The sequence below is a fragment of the Nicotiana sylvestris genome, chromosome 11, assembly GCF_000393655.2.
Source record: "Nicotiana sylvestris chromosome 11, ASM39365v2, whole genome shotgun sequence".
NCBI lineage: Eukaryota > Viridiplantae > Streptophyta > Magnoliopsida > Solanales > Solanaceae > Nicotiana > Nicotiana sylvestris.
In genome coordinates, this window is record NC_091067.1 from 3,923,601 (window position 1) to 3,942,235 (window position 18,635).

Here is an 18,635-nt window from a genome sequence, read left to right on the forward strand (position 1 = left end):
CTTGCCTAGTGTAGTTTATATCTCTTGTGTGGTTTGTAAGCTATTACATAGGGGATGTTTACCCAGTACACACAGAGTGCTCAGCATAAAGTACTCACCTGAAGGGTAGAGGCTATGGCAGAGGTTGTAGCAGCTGCGGATTTTTCCCCCAAAAAAAAAAGAAGCATTAGGTAATTCTTCAATCTGTCTAAATTTTGGTTGGCAGAGTTATTACATACATGTTTACAATAGAATAATTGAGGTTCCATAAGTTTACCTGATACTGTAATCATATTAAAAGAATAAAATTACATGTTGTTGCTTGTAGTATTTTAAGTATGTACTAGTATTAGAGCTCGCGCAACGTGCTATATTAAAGAATAGTAAGCATTCGAGAATATTAGATCATATGATAAATATTAAATTCTCTTACTCCTAATTTTTATTTTTATTTTTACAAATTTATTCTATTGGTCGGAGTTCTTTCACAATGATTTACTATAAAATATTGTGTATTTTTCTCCATATTATGATTTTGGATTCGTCCAACATACTTCATAAATTCTTTTATTATTCTTTCATAAAATCTACCAACATAAAATGTTACTATAGTTTTCACAAATAACCACGATTTTTGATAATTTTATTTTAGTATTATGTGCAATAAGCAATAAATCTTTTCTTCTCTTTTGCTTTTTTTTTTCCAAACATAAAAGTGCTTCCATTTTAATTATTAAAATTACCCACATGAAAATGTAATTACATTTAGATATAAAAAATTTCATGTGAATCTTATTTTGTCACCTCGATTTTAGAATGTACAAACTCCTCGTGAATTTGGGAAACATACATTGTGTTTATTCGATGGTCAAGATTGAACAACGTTTTGGCGGACCACTAGAGGATAGATTTGTATTCATATAAGTTAATCATCAACTTTACCTTTTATGAAGTTATATAAAGATTTTTGTTTCAGCTAATTAAAAAATCTATTTATACATATTTACAGCAATAATTAGTGCAAACACCGACTTAAATCTTGAATTCACCTTTGCATACGACTAAGTTTGCGGTATGAGAGTGTACCGGCGGTTATTGGATAACGCAATTTCTTTCCATCTGTTTAAGCATTTGTTGGCAAAGTTACGCAATACTAGTGCTGATCAAGAGTAGGCAAGTATTTATTTAAATGTTAAGGGGCACACAACCAGTGGGGGAAGCAAAAATAAAAACCGTAAACACGCGAAAAAAATAAGGAAATTCAACATCTACTATATATATTTTTTTAAAAAAAATTAACCTTATATACACAACGTAATTTTCGGCGAAAGGGATTCGACTGAACTTACTTCCGTCCACCTAGCTCCGCCCTGCGCACAACTAACCCAGAAACCTCTGTCAAATATATAACATGGATTGTGGCAATGTAGTTAGACTCTCATGTCGATCTGAATAAATCATCCTTTCCACGGAGGTAAATCTTTGCGATACCACCATTATGAAGAAAAAAAGTTACTTGAAAATTAGTTTTAAAGGCCATTGCCTATCAAAATCCAACTACATATTGCATTTCTATCTGTTTGTCTAGAAGAGCTAAATCAAGAAAAACCCTTTGCTGTTGAGCCATAAAACAAAGAATTGTCATTCCCTACAACTCCCCTAAAGCCCCCAAGCATGTGCAGGTGAAAATAGTTGACATAGTGAATGAAATGTACAATTCTATTGGAAACTATAATCTTTTGAAACTACTTAAACATTGGTTCAAGCCTGCAAAACCTTACATTGGAGCTACTAAAACACGTAGTAATTTCGGATTAAAATTCTATGGATGCAAAACTAGGTGACATCTCAGAAGATTCAACTCGGCCAAGCATAACAAGCTACACATAGCAGAAAATTCAGCTCCTCGCTTGTGGAGCATCATAACCTCCTCCCCATGTAGCGTTGCCACCAGTACCAGGAGGAGGTGGAGTTACCGCACTTACAGCTATGCTACTTCCATATGGATACTTTCCCTCTCCCATTGTGCCAACCTCCACGGGGATATGAGATATATGATAACCGTCAACATGGGGCATAACATGCATAAGAGGAGCGGGATACATGGGATCTGAATTCATGTAGGGCCGAGCATAAGGATCAAAACCTACAGAACATGAAAATACTCGGTTTGTATTATGAACAATACAAATATAATAAGGAGCCCAAAACTAGCATATATTGTTGTGCCAAAAACTAGCATACTGATTACCTTGAGCCCTTTTCTCGGCATTCAACACCTCAGCACGCAATCTCTCCACTTCTTTAGCCATGCCGATCAAGTCTTTCTCCATAAGTTTCATCTGCTCAACTTTCTCTATGTTTGAACCTTTTTCATACTCAAAGGTCTTACTGCATGTTCCGAGAAGATAAAATATTAGGAAAATACTCTGTATTTCGTGTCTCGAACAATCATGAATGCAGAATGCAGGGATTTTTACAAGCAACATAGTCCTTGCAGAATGCAGGGATTTTTACAAGCAACATAGTCCTCCCTAGGCCCCCAAGAGAAACATGGCATGGAAAAGTTTTACCTTAATTTAAAACTGCATCAAATATGCCAAAATATGAACAGACGTAAGCATAAAATCCGATTGAGCTTTAGCAGAATACATACTAAACAAAATTAAGGTTCAGTTATTATTGTTGCGCTCACATTAGATCCGGTGCTATCCACAAGTCCTTTTATTCTAGTTAGGAACTTGTACACTCCGTAGGACTAAATGCGAGATTTAGAGAACCTCTAGTTTTATAGAACCCCTAATTAGTCTTAAAACCGACCCCAACTAGTTTGGAAATGTGGCATAATTGATTGATATTTAGCCAGACACCTTGCCAACAAATTAACCAAGTTTTTTCAAGGGTAACGGGTAGGAGAATTCTTTCATGCTTCCACCTAAACAAGTCAAGACAATTAAATAGTAACGACCTGTGGTTATTTCTTTTTTCCTGGAGGAAGGGTTGGTAAAAAGACATGCTTCGACTTACCGCAGCTTCTGGTGTTCTTTCCTTAAGGTATCAAGTTCAGCATGCATCTCAGGTAGCTTCTTGATATCTGCACGAGCTCTTTCCAGTTCTTGCATAGCTTGATGTATTTTTCCACTCAGCTCCATATTGGCTGTTACCAAGCTTCGTGCCTGCAAATGTGCCTCTTGCACATCCTTCCTCGTACTCTCACTAGCTCTAAGTTCAACCTCCATCTTGGCAATCTTGTCAAGCAACAACCGAATCTGGATGTCACTTTCTGCTTGACTACTTCTTATATGTTCTTTGAGTTTCTCTACTTCTCGCTGAGCAGCAGCAAGATCCTGCTTTAAGGCAACGTACGTAGCTGCCAACCGATGATTGTCTCCAGCAAGTTGTTCCAACTCTGCTGCCCGAGCAGCCAATCTGTTGTCCCGAAGCTCAGGAGGAGGAAGTTGATCAATGCGGCGGCGGCCAGCGGTCAATTCTTCATGAAGCACCATTCCTGGAGCTTGTATTGACCGTCCATATGATGCTGGTACTTGTCTTCTGGAGGCCATCTATTCACTTGGCCCCAGAACTAAGAAGGGTCAACACTTGTTTTACGGTTTCACTAATTAGGAAATGTTTACCTGCTTTAGAAAGAAAATAAACTATGAGATTTTTATTTTAAGTAAATGCAGCTTAACAATTTTAGGCTAGGAGCTTAAGTTTCGTAAACTACCAGGGCTATGAATCATAAAGGAAGAAGTAAAAGCATTATTTAACATATAGCAAACAGTTCTGGTAAATGAAACGGTCCCAATAAAATGGCTGAAAACAGAAGGTCTCGACTTTTGCAACTGCAGTTGATCCAAGAAAAATGTTTTGCTCAATATATTTTTTATTTCAGAACCAGCATCCTCCTTTCTGACCTTTCACTACTGGGATCGCTTCACTAAAATTAAATAAATAATGATAGTGGCATCAGGAAACCTTGGAAAACTCAAACCGACTTACATAGCTACACTTGACAAGATGCACGGAGACAAAAATCGAGAGATTGCACCAAGTTTACCTCGCTATACTAATGGATTTGTAAATAAAAAAGGGCATCCCGGTGCACTAAGCTCCCGCTATGCGCGGGGTCCGAGGAAGAGTCGGACCACAAGGGTCTATTGTATGCAGTTTTACCCTGCATTTCTGTAAGAGACTGTTTCCACAGCTTGAACCCGTGACCTCCTGGTCCCATGACAACAACTTTACCAGCTACGCCAAGGCTCCCCTTCAATACCCTAACCAATATTCATGCCAATATAAATTTGGCACCAGGTACTGCTAGTGGTGCTCATGCCTTTCCTCTAAATAATCAAAGTCTAAAAGCCATTTGCAGCTAATGGCTCTAACTATTAGTAAGACACTATTAAGTTTATTTCTCTAAGAAAGTTCCTCGCAGAGCCTGAGAGATGAAAACATTTATTCACCTCATATTTCCTTCACAAAAATATTTATTCTTCTGATAAGAAAAGGAAACAGGAAGACCCCGTCTTTTAGTATTTCCATTTGGAGCAACAATTGCATCACGGATCATAAAGACATATCAAAAAACGTATACTGATGCAGAAGATCTAAACCAAGTTTTAGTCATATCAGTAGCAAAATATATAGATAGCTAACATAATTTTCCAGTACTTATTCACTTGATAAGGAAAGAAAGCAGGGACCTCTGGGTTTCGTTATTTTATTCAGATCATAGAGAAATTACAATCTTCAGTTGAACTTCTTCCAAGATAAATTGTAGAATCAATTCAATGTAGAAGATATTGGCTACATTTTAAACGGATGAGGGAAATGGGCAAGTAGGCAAGGAAATTTTTTCATACTTGTACATATAGAGAACCATTCATCACCTTTTAAACATTTTAGCGCCGCCACTTTAAAAATCAACCAAATTCATGCCAAAAACGCAAAGCAACATCTAAATATTTTTAAATTCCAACGATATGTTACTTCAGCACGTCCCGGTGCTGCACATTTCTTAAAAAACTTTTTTTAAGAAATGTACTAATGTTATGGTCCCCTTCCATTACTCTTCAAACGCGTTCCTGTATAGCTAATTTCAACTTCAAATAGCTATGACAATCCAGTTGCTTTCCTAATCGAGCCACACGATGCCTATGCCTGAAGAAAGAAAAGAAAAGCAAGTTTTCTTCCCAAGTATTTGCCTTTATCGTTCCACATCCACTTGGAAAGAAACACTCCCATCATAATTTCCACAATAATATCTCTAGCAATTCAAGAAAACGCTTGCACACTCTGCACAACAATATAGAAAACGGTGCTCTCAAAGGCGAAAAGCTCTAGAAAGCCCTCCACGTCTACTAGGGCTTTAAGCGCAAAGTGCAATTGAAGTGTGGGCTTTAGCATTAAAAAGGCGCAAAGAAGAAAAAAAAAATATATATATGTAATCTAAGAAAAAAGTAACAAATTCATTCCTAATGTTCTCCTTAACAACTAATACACTTATTTGTCAATTATATTTGTTGTTCAGTACAACTAGATTCAAGACAGAATGCATCGACAATGAGTGTGCACGCCTTAGTCCCTTGCCTACATTGAAGCACAGCTTAAGTGAGGCGAAGTGCCCTTTCCGAGCTCTTCTAAACTTCAAGCTTGAGCGCGCCTTAAATAACTCTTTGACAACACTGACCGAAAGATTCTCATATATCAATTTTCTGGTGAACATTATGGTCTTTCCTTCTAATTAATCCTTTCATACAGTTGTTAATCCTTGTACAATTCAATCCTTCCAAGCTATACAGCTTTACAAACTAATAGTTCAACTAAGAATAAACACACACTGCATTTTCTTCCCCACGAAGAGAGCGACAAAGAAAAAGAAAAATATCTGCAACCTATCAGGATAATACAAACACTCACTAATTTCCTATCTCAAGAACAACCAACTAAATGTGCATCAGAAATTATTAAACTTAACACCATTGCCTCCACAATGACTTTCCAGAACCATGAGGTTTCAAGTTCAAATCCAGTGGAGTCAAAGAACATTAGGTGACTTCTTCTATCAGCCTAAGTCTTGGTGGGCAGAGTTACCCACTTACCTTGTACCTATATTGGTGGGAGGTAGCATATATCCGGTGGAATATTAGAGGTGCACACAGACACCACTATAAACAATATTATGACTTCCCAAAAAATACACCCCCCACTACACCCCACCCCTCGTTCAGAACCATGAGGTTTCGCGTTCAAAAGCGGAGTCAAAAGACACTGGGCGACTTCTTCCCATCTGCCTAAGCCTTGGTGGACAAAGTTACCCGTAACTGTGCTGATGGGAGATAGCAAGTGACTCATGAAATAGTCGAGGTGCTCGCAAGCTGGCCTTGACACCATCATCATTAAGAAATGACTTTCCAGAAGGAAACGTTTTTTGCACCACCTACCCCCCCCCCCCCAAATAACCAACCAACCCACAAACACATGATACAAACCTTTTCAGGGTAAGTCTCAAAAGAGTCAACGCAAAACAGAGAGAACATAACAAAAGATAAACAAAACCTAAGAGGCCATATATATAAACAAATAAGCAAAACAAGGCCACAAGGGTTATACATTTATACTTACAATGACATAAAAAAGATCAAAACATTTTAACATACGAAAATCACTTCCTTAAGCTAATAAAATATCCAATTCAACAAGAAAAGACTAGGAAAAAAAATTACCCTTTTCTAATCAAGAATGCCCCGGAAAGATTTAAGGATTTTTAATCAAAATTAAAGCATACCCAGAAGAAGAAAAAGCGAGAAAAAGATCATACCTTGGTATTTATAATAACCCGTTAGGAAAAAATTTATATATGAAAGAAGAACTCAGATAACTTTATAGCGTATGAGGCATTCGAGGGTTGTGTTTTTCATGAGTTGAGATATATGGAGGAGGAAATAGAAATATCACAAAAAGTACATAACTTTTGTTGTCTTTTTCAGTTGCATTTTCTTAATTTTGCAAATCTGGTCCCTCTAATTGTACCTAGTTGATAAATGTGGACTTTCTGGTCTAAGTTTCCAAAAATAAATGTTACTCAGTCTGTTCTAATTTATGTGAACCTATTTTCTTTTTAGTCTGTTTCAAAAAGAATGACTCTTCACTAAATTTGGAAACAATTTAGCTAAAACTTTCAATTCTACCCTTAATGAGAAGTTTTTATAACCATACAAATATTCTGAGCCCCATTTTGACTTGTTTAGGGCCACAAATTCAAAACGTCTTAATTTTTTCTTAAACTATGTGCTCAGTCAAACAGTTTTACATAAATTAAAACAGAGGGAGTATAAAATACACTTTGTAGCACCCCTAAAAATCTCATGTTTGGAAAGTTATATACTTATTTCGTTCACTTTTACTGTCCAGTGTTCTAAAAATAGATTTTCACTTTTACTTATCATTTTTAGCATATCAAAATAAGATAATTTCTTTTTTTCTGTTATACCCACATTATTAATTATTCATTTTAAATTATTTTCTCAAATCGATTAAAAATATGCATTATTTAATATGGGTATGATGGTAAATTACGCACTTCATTTATTATTTTTTAGGGAGTGTGTAAAATCCATAATGAATAAGCAAAAGTGAACGGAGGGAGTAGATGAATCAAGTTAGGGATAAGTATTTTGGAGCAAGTTAGAAATGATAACACAGAAAAGATGTCCAAAGTAATTTAAAGTCTAACTTCAAAAAAAAAAAATATATCCCTTGAAACTAATGTTCCGTCGTATGGTTGTCCAACTAGACGGGATGGGACTAAATAAACGGGTCGGAACAGGACGAAACGACATTTAGCCAGGACGGGCCTAAACGGGACAAAATGGTAGGCCCATCCCACCCTGCTAAGAAACAAGATGGAACGGGACGGTTCGCGGGCCTTAAGTAGGCCTTTTTTAAAAAAAAATTAATTATTTAAGCATTAAGTTTGGCAACGATTAGTTTTTTAACAATGACTAAGTTTTTAAAGTTTGTAACAACTAGTTTTTTGAGTTATTTAATAAACTTAATAAATTATAAAGAAACTAAGTAAAGAATTATATATTAAAACAAAAGACTTGTAATGAAATATTTTTATAATTATAATAGAATTATAATTTATTTAATATAATTTCAAGCCATTAACTAAGTAAGTAAGAGTGTAAGACAATTCATAAAAAAAAGTCAAGGCTTAGTGCCTTTTATTTTATCAATAGAACTTTCAAATTTCACATACAAATATAATTCTTTTGAATTGAGGACCTAATCTACACAGCCACCTTCTAGGAAGAGTTCTATTTGAAGTAGGTTATCCTCCGCTAATGAATGTCTATGATCTCCGATTTGAAATCTTGTCGCGCTAAAAGCACTCTCCGATGCTATTGATGATACTTGAATAGCAAGGATACTCCTGGCTATTATTGAAAGTGTTGAGAAAGTCTTGTCACGCTCCCTCCACCATGCCAAAAGTTGTTCGTTGGATTTGGGGGGGGGGGGCAAATATGGTCGTTTATAGCCATTGGGAATGACTAAATTTGCAAACAATTAGTAAAAAATTTAATAAAAATATAAGGCTTAAACAAAAGTTATTAGGTTCGTCTGAATCAGTACGTTATACTATTGCTCCACCCCTGTTCTTTCATATGGTCATTTATCACCTAAGTATGGTTAAGTAATGTATATTCTCACGTTACCTTTGACTCACTATGATTCTTTTTCCATGTCCCCCTGTCCTCCTAATTAGATGTGAATATACCACTATTCCTGATATCATAAACCACTATGTGAGGCAAAAATGTTTCGATATCATTGAAAAAGCAGTCATCGACCACACGCCCTAGCATAGCCTTTCCCGCAGGAACATCCACAATAGATCCAGTGCGCTTGACAAGATCTCCTTCTTTAATAGCAGTAAATAGCTAAAACTAAGTTATTTGAATTTGACGTAAACATTGGGAGCGATGTTGGGACCAAACACACATGCAAGTATACGTGGTCGTCAAGTAATAAAGTGACTCAAAAATCAGATGTCGAACCCACAAAGACTTAGATTGATCGTTAACTAAGCAAACTAAAATCAATTAATTGTCCAAGATAATCAAGAGTGATGTTCTTCTATTAGTCTACTATTGCGGAAATTAAACAAATATCAACTAAATCAACAAGAATGCAAATGGGTATTATGAGACTTTAATTCAGAGGAGATGAAGATTTCAGGGTTGTGGTTAGTTTATCAATCCTATTAAGTTCAATAATCACACTCGTTATTCCAGATTATCTATGGTTGCTAATTAATCAGATCTTTTATATGAATAGCATGTTTCAATAATACTACTCGTCTGCCCACAATATATCAACCATATATTCCTATGGTATTGAATCTATCATGAACGAATATAATACGGTATTTAATTAAGCAAGATTATTAGGTATATTTCTGTCATAACAGTAAAATCTTCCCCCGAGCTACGGGTTTAGAAACAAACTCTCTTTAATTCTACTCTAATCTAAACATGGTTTTCCCAAGCATAGCATAGATAGTTAATAGAACTCAACTGCTGACCAGACAATTAAGCAATTATGCACAGAATTAGATAAACAACCACAAGATGATAATCTGAATTAACGAAGATGTAATTAATAAACGTTAATAATTATGTCAACCACAACCCTAGAAACTAGAGTGCTTAGTCACTCATGTTCGTAGCAACAATTTTCCAAGTATTGTGCATAAACAAATTACAAAGCAAAGATGAAGGAATGAAGAACTCAATGATTTCCTCCTACAACAAATGCTCCAACCGTCTTCTCCCTTTCAAAATAGTCTCTCTAGGTCTAAGATGTCTCAAAAGTCCTCAAAATAGCGTCACCGCACCCTGCGCCGTGCTAGTGGAGATTATCAGCAGCCTTGCATTTTCTTGTTAGGCCCGCTTTTATATGGCTGCGCCGCATCCTGCGGCTCTCCATGTGGTGCGGTAGTGAGAATTTGCGAAAATGCAAAACATGAAAGTTGTATCGCTTTCAAATAGCTTTCCAAGGATATATTGTGGAGTCCAAACGGAGTTCTGAGCGAAAAGTTATGTGGATTTTACTAGACAATGTGTTGTATGCCCGCTCCATTCTCCGTTTCGTTCTTAACTATCATCCGTTGATCCCCGAACACAATATCGGCTTAATTCCTTGAGTTTTTACTCAGATTTCAAAGCTCCAAATCACTTGAATTCATTTGATAACATCCACATAGCTCGAAATCACTCATACAAAGCATAAAATACATATTTAGTGCAAAACACTAGTGATTAAAGCTCCAACTCAATTAAAGTGCAGTAAATTAGAGTGTAATAAGCGACTAAAATATACAATTATAGCTTATCATCAACACCCCACACTTAAATCATTGTTTGTCCTCGAGTAATCAAATTACACTTTATATAGACACGGCCTTTTTAAACAATTCTCCTAACTCATCACACCAAGAATATTTAAAATAGACTAAGCACAAGAGTGTAACATCTTCACCTCAAGATTTGAATCACAAGTACCACGCATTATTCACAACTCACCCACTTACTCTAACATTGAGGTCACTAAAATTACCTTTCCTTCATAAATCAAGTGCTCTCACACAACAAAAGATAATAGTTCCACGCACAATATAATTTAAGAATAATTAGGAACTCAAGGTAGAAAGAATTCACTCACTTTCAGAAATAACATTCATATGCCACAAAAGATGCATCATAAGCTTGCTCGTAGTGTACTACTCTACTAATCGATCTCATTCAGTCTAGTATCAAGTAGGACTTCATTTGGTTGTAATGTAGGCTGCGGGATGGGTAGGACACATTTAGATATAAGAGTGACTACACCTCCCTAAGCACTTTAATACATACACTTTAACATTTAAAACCTCACACTTATGTCAAACCATAACTCCACCTTCACATTAATGTATATTCACTCCATACGTCTTTAAACACAATTACATCAAGAGTCACCACTATCAAAGAATATTCTTCACAACAATACAACTGTTTTTTTTCTTTTTCTCTTTTCAAGTGGCTCTTGCTTTTTTCAAAACACTGCACCTTTCTCCTTATTTTATTAGTTCCACTCAAAAGCCAAACCAACCACCGCACACTTTAACTTTTACAAAGTTCATAGCAATTCAAGTACTCATGAGAGGTGAAAAGGTTCAAATAGATGGTTAATTCCAACAAATAGGTAAGACTTGTAATGTGGTTGCCAAAGAAACAGGATTAGAGGCTCAAAGGGGTTAACTATGATACATAACAATTAGGCGTATAAACTGTATATATCTGGCTCAACAAAGAAACGCCTATATCACTTCCAAGATTGAACAAAACTACTATTTCGCCTTGCAAACACACTGGGCAAGTTCTAGACATCAAATGTAATGCACAGAATAACACAAAACCTTACACACACATGGCACATAACTCACTCAGGATTGGACTCATCAAGACACTCTAGTCAAAGAAGTTAAGCAAAGTTAAGATCATACAATTTAAGGTACTTATACAAGAGTCAAAAACTGAGCATAAGCGTCACAACTAAAGTACTCACTGTTCTCAAGGCATAACAATTCAAGAGATATTTCTTCAATTCAATTCACATCACCATGGCTTCTCTTCTAAAAAAAATAAAACTACCTACACCCGGTTCAAACAAAACCCTTGGAAAAGAACTGCGGTACAAAGAAAAACCAAGGGGGAATTACTACTACCTACAAAGAAAATCTTTTTTCTTTTTTCTTTAGACTTAAATTCCTCAAGAAAACTGTCTAGGAGATCCATCGTCGGGACAAGTCCAAATTTATTTATTTATTTTTTATTGTTATTATTATTTTTTTTAACAAAAACTCTACACTAAGAACGAGTACTACAACTAAGCTAAAATAGCACAGAAACTCACCCAAACAATCTCCTCACCCCATACTTAAAATTGTACCATGTACTCACTACACAGTATAAATAACAAGAGGGTAAAAGAAACTCCCTGGTAAGCCAAAGGCCGAAGCAATAGCGACTCACGAGGTACTCAGACTTCCCCCAGGCATCGTCCTTTGTGTGGCACCCCACACTTAGTTCTCACTATCTAACTCACTTTTGCACTCTTTCAATGGATGCGCTTCTTATTCTTGTAATCCTACAAAACAAAAATAAATACTACAACAATAATAAGAAGAAAAATAAAACTAAAAGAAAACAGTAAAGATGGGTTACCTCCAAACAAGCGTCTGATTTAACGTCGCGGCACGGCACTGCTACTATGTTCAGGCTGGGCGCTTTCTCTTCTTCTTTCTCCCATTAAGCCTAGCCTTTTTACACACTCTCAGAAGGTCTCTTCTTTCATCTCTGGCTCTTTTCTCAATCACCCTTACACACTCAGCTTGCAACACCACCTCCTCCAATTCAGTTGTCCCATCTGAATCGCTACAATTCGTATAAGGACTTTGCTTTATCCCCTTCAGTTCTACCGCAGTAATCATGCACAAATCCTCATAATGCTTAGGGAGATTAAGTGCCTTGTACACATTAAAAGTGATTTTCTTATCGCCAACTCTCATCTTCAACTTCCCTTTCCTAACATCAATAAGTGTTCCACCAGTAGCTAAGAATGGTCGCCCCATAATAATATGTACTTTCTCATCTGCCTCGTAATCAAGAACAATAAAATCAGCAAGAAGAATAAACTTTCCCACTTGAACTAACACATCCTCAATAATTCTTTCTGGAATAACTAGTGATCTATCAGCCAACTGCAAAGTGATTGTAGTAGGTTTAAGCACCCCCAATCCGAGTTGCTTGAACAAAGAGGATGGCATCAAATTTATACTAGCCCCTAAATCACACAGGGCTCTACCAACTTCTTGTTTTCCGAGAGATAGAGGAATTGTGAAACACCCAGGATCCTTCAACTTAGGAGGAAGTTTACTCTGAACTCTAGCACTGCACTCTTCAGTAAGTGCAATTGTTTCAAACTCTGTATGTCTTCGCTTGTTTGCCACAATGTCCCTAAGATACCTTGCATATTTAGGCACTTCCTGCAAAATTTTCACCAACGGCAAATTCACACGTACTTGGCTCAAAATATCTAAGAATTTCTTGTACATAGCATCATCTTTTTGCTTTTGAAGTCTTTGTGGACATGGAGGTGGTGGCCTTGTCACAATTTCTGGCTTTTCTTTCTTATTCTCCTCAAGGGGCTTAGGAACTAATTCTCCTTCAGGTCTAGCTGTATACTTCTTTTTCTCTGGAACTTCTTCTAATTCTCTTCCATTTCTCAAGGTAACTTGCATTGACTTGAGGATTTTTCTCTGTATCACTTGGAAGGGCCCCAACAGGTCTAGTATTCTGATTGTTAGCCATTTGCCCAAACTGCCACTCAAGATTTTTGAACTCTATGCGCAATTGTTGATTGTCCATCAAGAGTTGTTTCATCATATCCGTCAAACTCTCTTCTGCTTGCTGTGGGGGTTTAGGTGGTTGATTGTAATTAGCTTGAGGCCTGATATTCTAATTTCCACCCCAAGAGAAGTTAGGATGATTCCTCCAGTTCGGATTGTATGTGTTACCATATTGAGCATTTAGATTCATCGGCCCTCTAGATTGTTGCCCCATATAGTAGATGGATTCAGGATTCACAGGGCATATGTCACTTGTGTGACCTTCACCATATAACTCGTAGCAAGTAGACATCTGTTGCACTTGCTGCATCTGTTGTGCTTGGTGTGAGCACGTGATTTTTGTTTTACGCGACAATCACTCCAAAAGAAAAAAAAAATAATAGCGATCGGCCTTACTGTACAATTTTTGGATTTTTCACGTGGCATTTTATTAATTATCTATGATTTTTGTCCTTTTTTTTTATTATTATTAAAACAAAATACAAAAAATGTGTGTGTCATGTGCAGTTTGAACCGTAATCCGGTTATTAAATAGAAAAATCATAAATATGCATCTTTGTCCGTGATTGTTGTTTTGTTTAATTTTACTTGCTTTAAATATTTTAATATATGTGTGCAAATAATTGTATTAAGTGTTTAATTAATGAATTTTAATTTGATTTACTTAGGTTTTGTTTTAAAATAAAAAATATAATAAAAAGAGAGTGTAGAATTGGGTTAAACTCAGTTTGGGCCTATTTTCGTTTTAATTCGAGGCCCAAAATCAAACCCAAAACCCCATGTGTACCCGGTCCACACCAGCTGACGTCCAGAGCGTCCAAACGACGTCGTAGTGATCGAGTCTGATCTAGGCCATTGATCTCAGATTGATCAACGGCCAAGATCACATTCCCCATACCCACTGATGAACCCGACCCATTCCACCCGGACCGACCCAAACCCATTTAGGATGAAACGACACCGTTCCCTACCAGCCAAAAGATCCTGACCCTTCATCTCACCCCATCCAACGGCCAGGAATCGACCCATCACTAACTATATAAGCCTATAACCATACCCCACGCCCCATCCAAACACCCCCCTACCTTTCTTTGTCTTCACAGACCACCCCCTTTGAACCCTAGCCGCCCCCTTTTCCCCTCACCGTTAATCCCGGCGGCATGAAACCCGGTGGCCCTCACCTTAACACCATAGACGCTCCTCACCATCCTGAACCCAAATCCACCAGCCACTTAGCTCGAATCCCCTCCCACCTTCTCGAATCTTCATTTGAAGATTCGAGTCGGAACCTGACTTACACCAATTGACCCCAGTTTCACACCAGACAGTCCCTGGACCCCCCTCGTGACCAAACCATGCTTGGTTTGGTCCGAATTTAACCATGGAAGCCCAAGTCCCAAATCTACCGTCTACGAACCCTAGAAACCCCAAGCCTGGTCCGTGTCTGTTTAAGCCAAGAGATTAGGGTCTAATGGACCTTAATCGAAGTGTTTCTCATTTGAGAAACACTTCGATTAAAGTCCGTTCAACCTTAAGAAGGGTTTGTTCAAATACAAGCTGATTTTTCTGATTTTTCTTTCAAAGATTTTAAGGTAAGTTTGTTTTCTCTTCTTTATTTCAGTTCGTGTGTTTGTTAAAGGTCTGTTCGTATGGCCAAACATCTTGTTTAATTTGTGTTTTGAATTTTACCAACTGTTCTGCACACCTTGCCTGGACCTCTGTATTTGGTCAAATGTTTCCTCATTCACCGATAATGTGTGTGTATGTAAACTGCATAATCGACTGAATTGAAATTGTTTGAGTAATCAATCTCCAAGTTAACCTCTGTGTTGACAGTGCAATCTGAACCCTTGGTGCAATACTGTTTGATTCTAATCCTTGGCTTTGATTGTATATGTTGTAATTAGTATAGTCGATTCGATACATGCCGTCGAATAGTTTTAGCTGTTTGAATGGTAACAGTTTGATTTGTCTTGCTGAACATTGTTTGAATCAAATTGAGAATCAACTATAGCTACTTATAATTGATGTATTTGAATCAGAAATATAAAAGGATTGGTTTTGTTTAGTTGCAGTCAGAATTGGAGGGCATGTGCACAACATGTGCACTTATGCACAACATGTGCATAAAGGCCTCTGTTAAGTTTAAAATAGTTTGACAGCATATGCTGTCAGATTATATTCTGCTGCCCATATTCCACTTTAGTTCAGAAATAATAAACCTTACTTAAAAGGTAAGTCTGCCAGGGAATATCATGGGGGTGTTTTTTATTTAAATAGTAAGTGGAAACTGAAAAGAAGACAGCACATGGGAGGGGTTTTATGATTGATGAACAGGCTGTTAAGGGGCTGAGTTTTAGGCTTATAAGAGGGGGGAAGAAAACATAGAGAAGGGGGAGACACAGATACACATAGGGAACTCAGATTGAACATTGATAATAAGAGTTCTGAAAAACAGAAAACTGGAAAAGAATTCTTCTTGATAACTCAAGTAGATTTCAAAACTGAAAATGGGCACTGGATTTTGAAAAGAAAAGAGATAGTGAGAGAAAAATAGAGGTGCTTATACAGACACACATACGAGGGAGAAAAACATACAGAAATCAGAAACTGTTTTCTTCCTGCTGTTTGTTCGATTCTCAATTTGTTCAACCTATTCAGTCAGTTCTGTTTTCTTTCAAGTATCAGCTAAGTTTATTGGTTGGTTTGCATTGGTTGATTCTCTTGGAATTGGATTGTCTGGATTTCTGTTTCTATACTACTGGTCATTGCTGTCATTCTGCCATTTTTTCCATCGGCTCTAGTTGCCTCTTGCACTGGGATTTTGTTCTATTTGTTACCTGCTGTCACTGCTGCTGTTTGGTATTGCTTCTATTGCTCTACTGACCCCTTGCTTCTTCTGTTGTATCCAACATCCAGGTACATACTAGAACTTTGCATCTGATGTAACAATGAAAGCATGAAATAAAAGATATGCGGGAGTTTAATCATTCGCTTGCTGCAGTTACAGTTTTTACGAATGTTATTAGATTTGTGTAACTTGTTTAGTTTGTAATTCAATAAAGAAACACATTAGGTAGCCTTGTACTTAATTGCAGCTTAGTTCGTCTTAAATTGTGATTTCAGTTGTTTAGTGGGTTGTCTGATAAGGAATGTATGAGTGTTTTGGCACACAGATAATTAGATAACCTTTCGACTAATATTCTGCATGTATAGAACAGAATGCCTTAATCTTGCCAGATATGATGTAGTTTTATTGGATCTTTTTAGGCAGTTCACATGATCCTGTTCAAACTCTATTAGTAATAGTTTCCGATAAGTTAATTCCACTGACCTGGTTTAAATAAGCGAGTTTCAAACTCGGATCTGAAGAACATTTATCATAAGCTTTTAGCAGTTCTATTGATCTTGTATATTAATTTTTCTTTGTACAAACTCGGTCGCAATTTTCCATTCGCATTAGCCGTAAACTAATAATTAATAAGTTACGTTTTTAGCATGTAATTAATTAAGAGATTTTCTTTTATTTTAGAGACGAACTTAATAGGAAAATATAGTCACTGTAGGTTTATCCTTTTAAATAAAAATGAGACGAGCCTCGACAAACAAAAATGCACAAGCTGCGGGGCCCTCTAAATGTATATATTAAAATACTTAGAATTCGGGACAGGCCGTTTAGCGAATTTTACGGCCTTCCCAAAATAACAATACGCTAGTTGCTTTAGGCGCACCTTTAATAATTTAACCTTCTTAAACACGGGTGCACATTGATGTGACCCAAATCCAAATCTCAACGGAGTCAAAATGTGTCGACGACCACGGGTGCATTGATTGTGACGTGGTTCGAGATGCATTTTCACGACGTTGCAATTCTATAAAAATAAATGATAATAATAAAAGCGGTTTAAACTTAATAAAAGCACATAAGTCACAACATGTATTTAAATCAGATATTTAGCCATTATAACAATTTAAGCGACCGTGCTAGAACCACGGGATTCGAGGGTGCCTAACACCTTCCCTCGGGTCAACAGAATTCCTTACTTAGAATTTCTGGTTCGCAGACTTCATTTGGAAAAGTCGAAAATTTCCTCGATTCGGGATTCAAGACAAACCGGTGACTTGGGACACCAAAAGCCAAACCTTTACAAGTGGCGACTCTGAATTAAATAAATAATCCCATTTCGAATATTGTCACTTAAATTGGAAAAACTCCCCTCGCGCATTTTTACCCTTCGGGGCGGGGCGCGCAAAAGGAGGTGTGACAGCTCTGCGACTCTGCTGGGGATTAACCCAGAACCACTGGTTCAGGGTTCAAAAATTCGAGCTTAGAATAATTGTTATATTTAGATTTATTATCTGATCTTTATTACATGTTTTTGCATACGTGCTAAATGTTGTCTTTTACCGCTTTGATATTATCTGAACTGTATATAAACTGTGCCGAAACCCTTCTCTTCTTACCTCCGGGGAGAAGCTCGCTGGTCGAGACTCCCTATTCTGTTAGTGTCAATACCTGAAATAAGAAAGAGGTCAGACAAGTTACAAAGCCGGACGATCTCGCGGGTCCCCGGTACGTAGCCCCCTCCTCGACTCGAGTTGTCCGCTCGGGTACACAGTCTAGAACAAATACCCAGGTTATAAACCTAGTATAACGAAACTTCATGCCGGATCCCTAGTAGGAACGCTTATTTGCATCATGTTGCATTTGACTTAGGGGACTCAACACAGGGGTTGGGTCTGTCTAGGACAGGCAACCTGAAATGAAAAGACCATCCTGCTGCATCCTATTTGTTTTGCGCATTTATTTGCTTCAGTTCCGCATGCTGACCGGTTTCTAAAAAAGGGGAAAAATAGCAGCGTAGGGAGATAATTACTTATTTTGGAAAAAATCAATGTCCAAGTAGTGTCAAAACCTCGCCGGAATTTTTCTAAAAAAAAAAAATTTGTCTTCTAGTTTGATTTTAAAAAAAAACATATAAAATTTTTTCTCACTTTCAAAATAAAAAAAAGGTATTTATTTTAAAAAAAAATGGAAAATTCATAATTCAAAAAAAAATGTTGCTTCTTTCGTAGTACCTCTTTTATAATTCAGACTAATAGTCCAAATATTTCCTTAAAAAAAAAAAATCTTTAGTCTTTTTCTCTTTTCAAAAGAAAATAACGGAAAAAAAAAACATATTCTTGCTTTCTGGGT

General features: G+C 36.8%; 2 protein-coding genes across 3 annotated transcripts; both read right to left on the minus strand.

Annotated features, from left to right (window-relative positions):
• Positions 1 to 1,475: 1,475 nt before the first annotated feature.
• LOC104238359 (protein FLX-like 4) lies at positions 1,476 to 6,928 on the minus strand. 2 transcript variants are annotated; one of them, XM_009792693.2, is made up of 4 exons: positions 6,803 to 6,928; positions 3,007 to 3,614; positions 2,231 to 2,370; positions 1,476 to 2,125 (listed from the first exon to the last, which is right to left on the minus strand). In XM_009792693.2, exons 2-4 carry the CDS (start codon positions 3,540 to 3,542, stop codon positions 1,878 to 1,880), a joined length of 924 nt encoding a protein of 307 aa, XP_009790995.1. In that variant the 5' UTR covers positions 3,543 to 3,614; positions 6,803 to 6,928; the 3' UTR covers positions 1,476 to 1,877. The 2 variants fall into 2 exon arrangements, with proteins under 2 accessions (XP_009790995.1, XP_009790996.1); XM_009792694.2 differs by having other exon boundaries at positions 3,007 to 3,617; positions 6,803 to 6,910.
• A 5,376-nt stretch (positions 6,929 to 12,304) lies between these two features.
• Positions 12,305 to 13,330, minus strand: LOC104238360 (uncharacterized). Its single transcript, XM_070160846.1, has one exon. It carries the CDS (start codon positions 13,328 to 13,330, stop codon positions 12,305 to 12,307), a length of 1,026 nt encoding a protein of 341 aa, XP_070016947.1.
• Positions 13,331 to 18,635: the final 5,305 nt, after the last annotated feature.

What these genes read in the sequence shown, in the direction of transcription:
- LOC104238359 (XM_009792693.2), bottom strand. Translation starts at nt 3,542, where the DNA reads ATGGCCTCCAGAAGACAAGTACCAGCATCATATGGACGGTCAATACAA. An exon ending in AAAGAACACCAGAAGCTGCG is followed by an intron (nt 2,371 to 3,006) that starts GTAAGTCGAAGC and finishes CGGAACATGCAG; the next exon opens with TAAGACCTTTGAGTATGAAA. An exon ending in TGCCGAGAAAAGGGCTCAAG is followed by an intron (nt 2,126 to 2,230) that starts GTAATCAGTATG and finishes CATGTTCTGTAG; the next exon opens with GTTTTGATCCTTATGCTCGG.
- LOC104238360 (XM_070160846.1), bottom strand. Translation starts at nt 13,330, where the DNA reads ATGCAAGTTACCTTGAGAAATGGAAGAGAATTAGAAGAAGTTCCAGAG.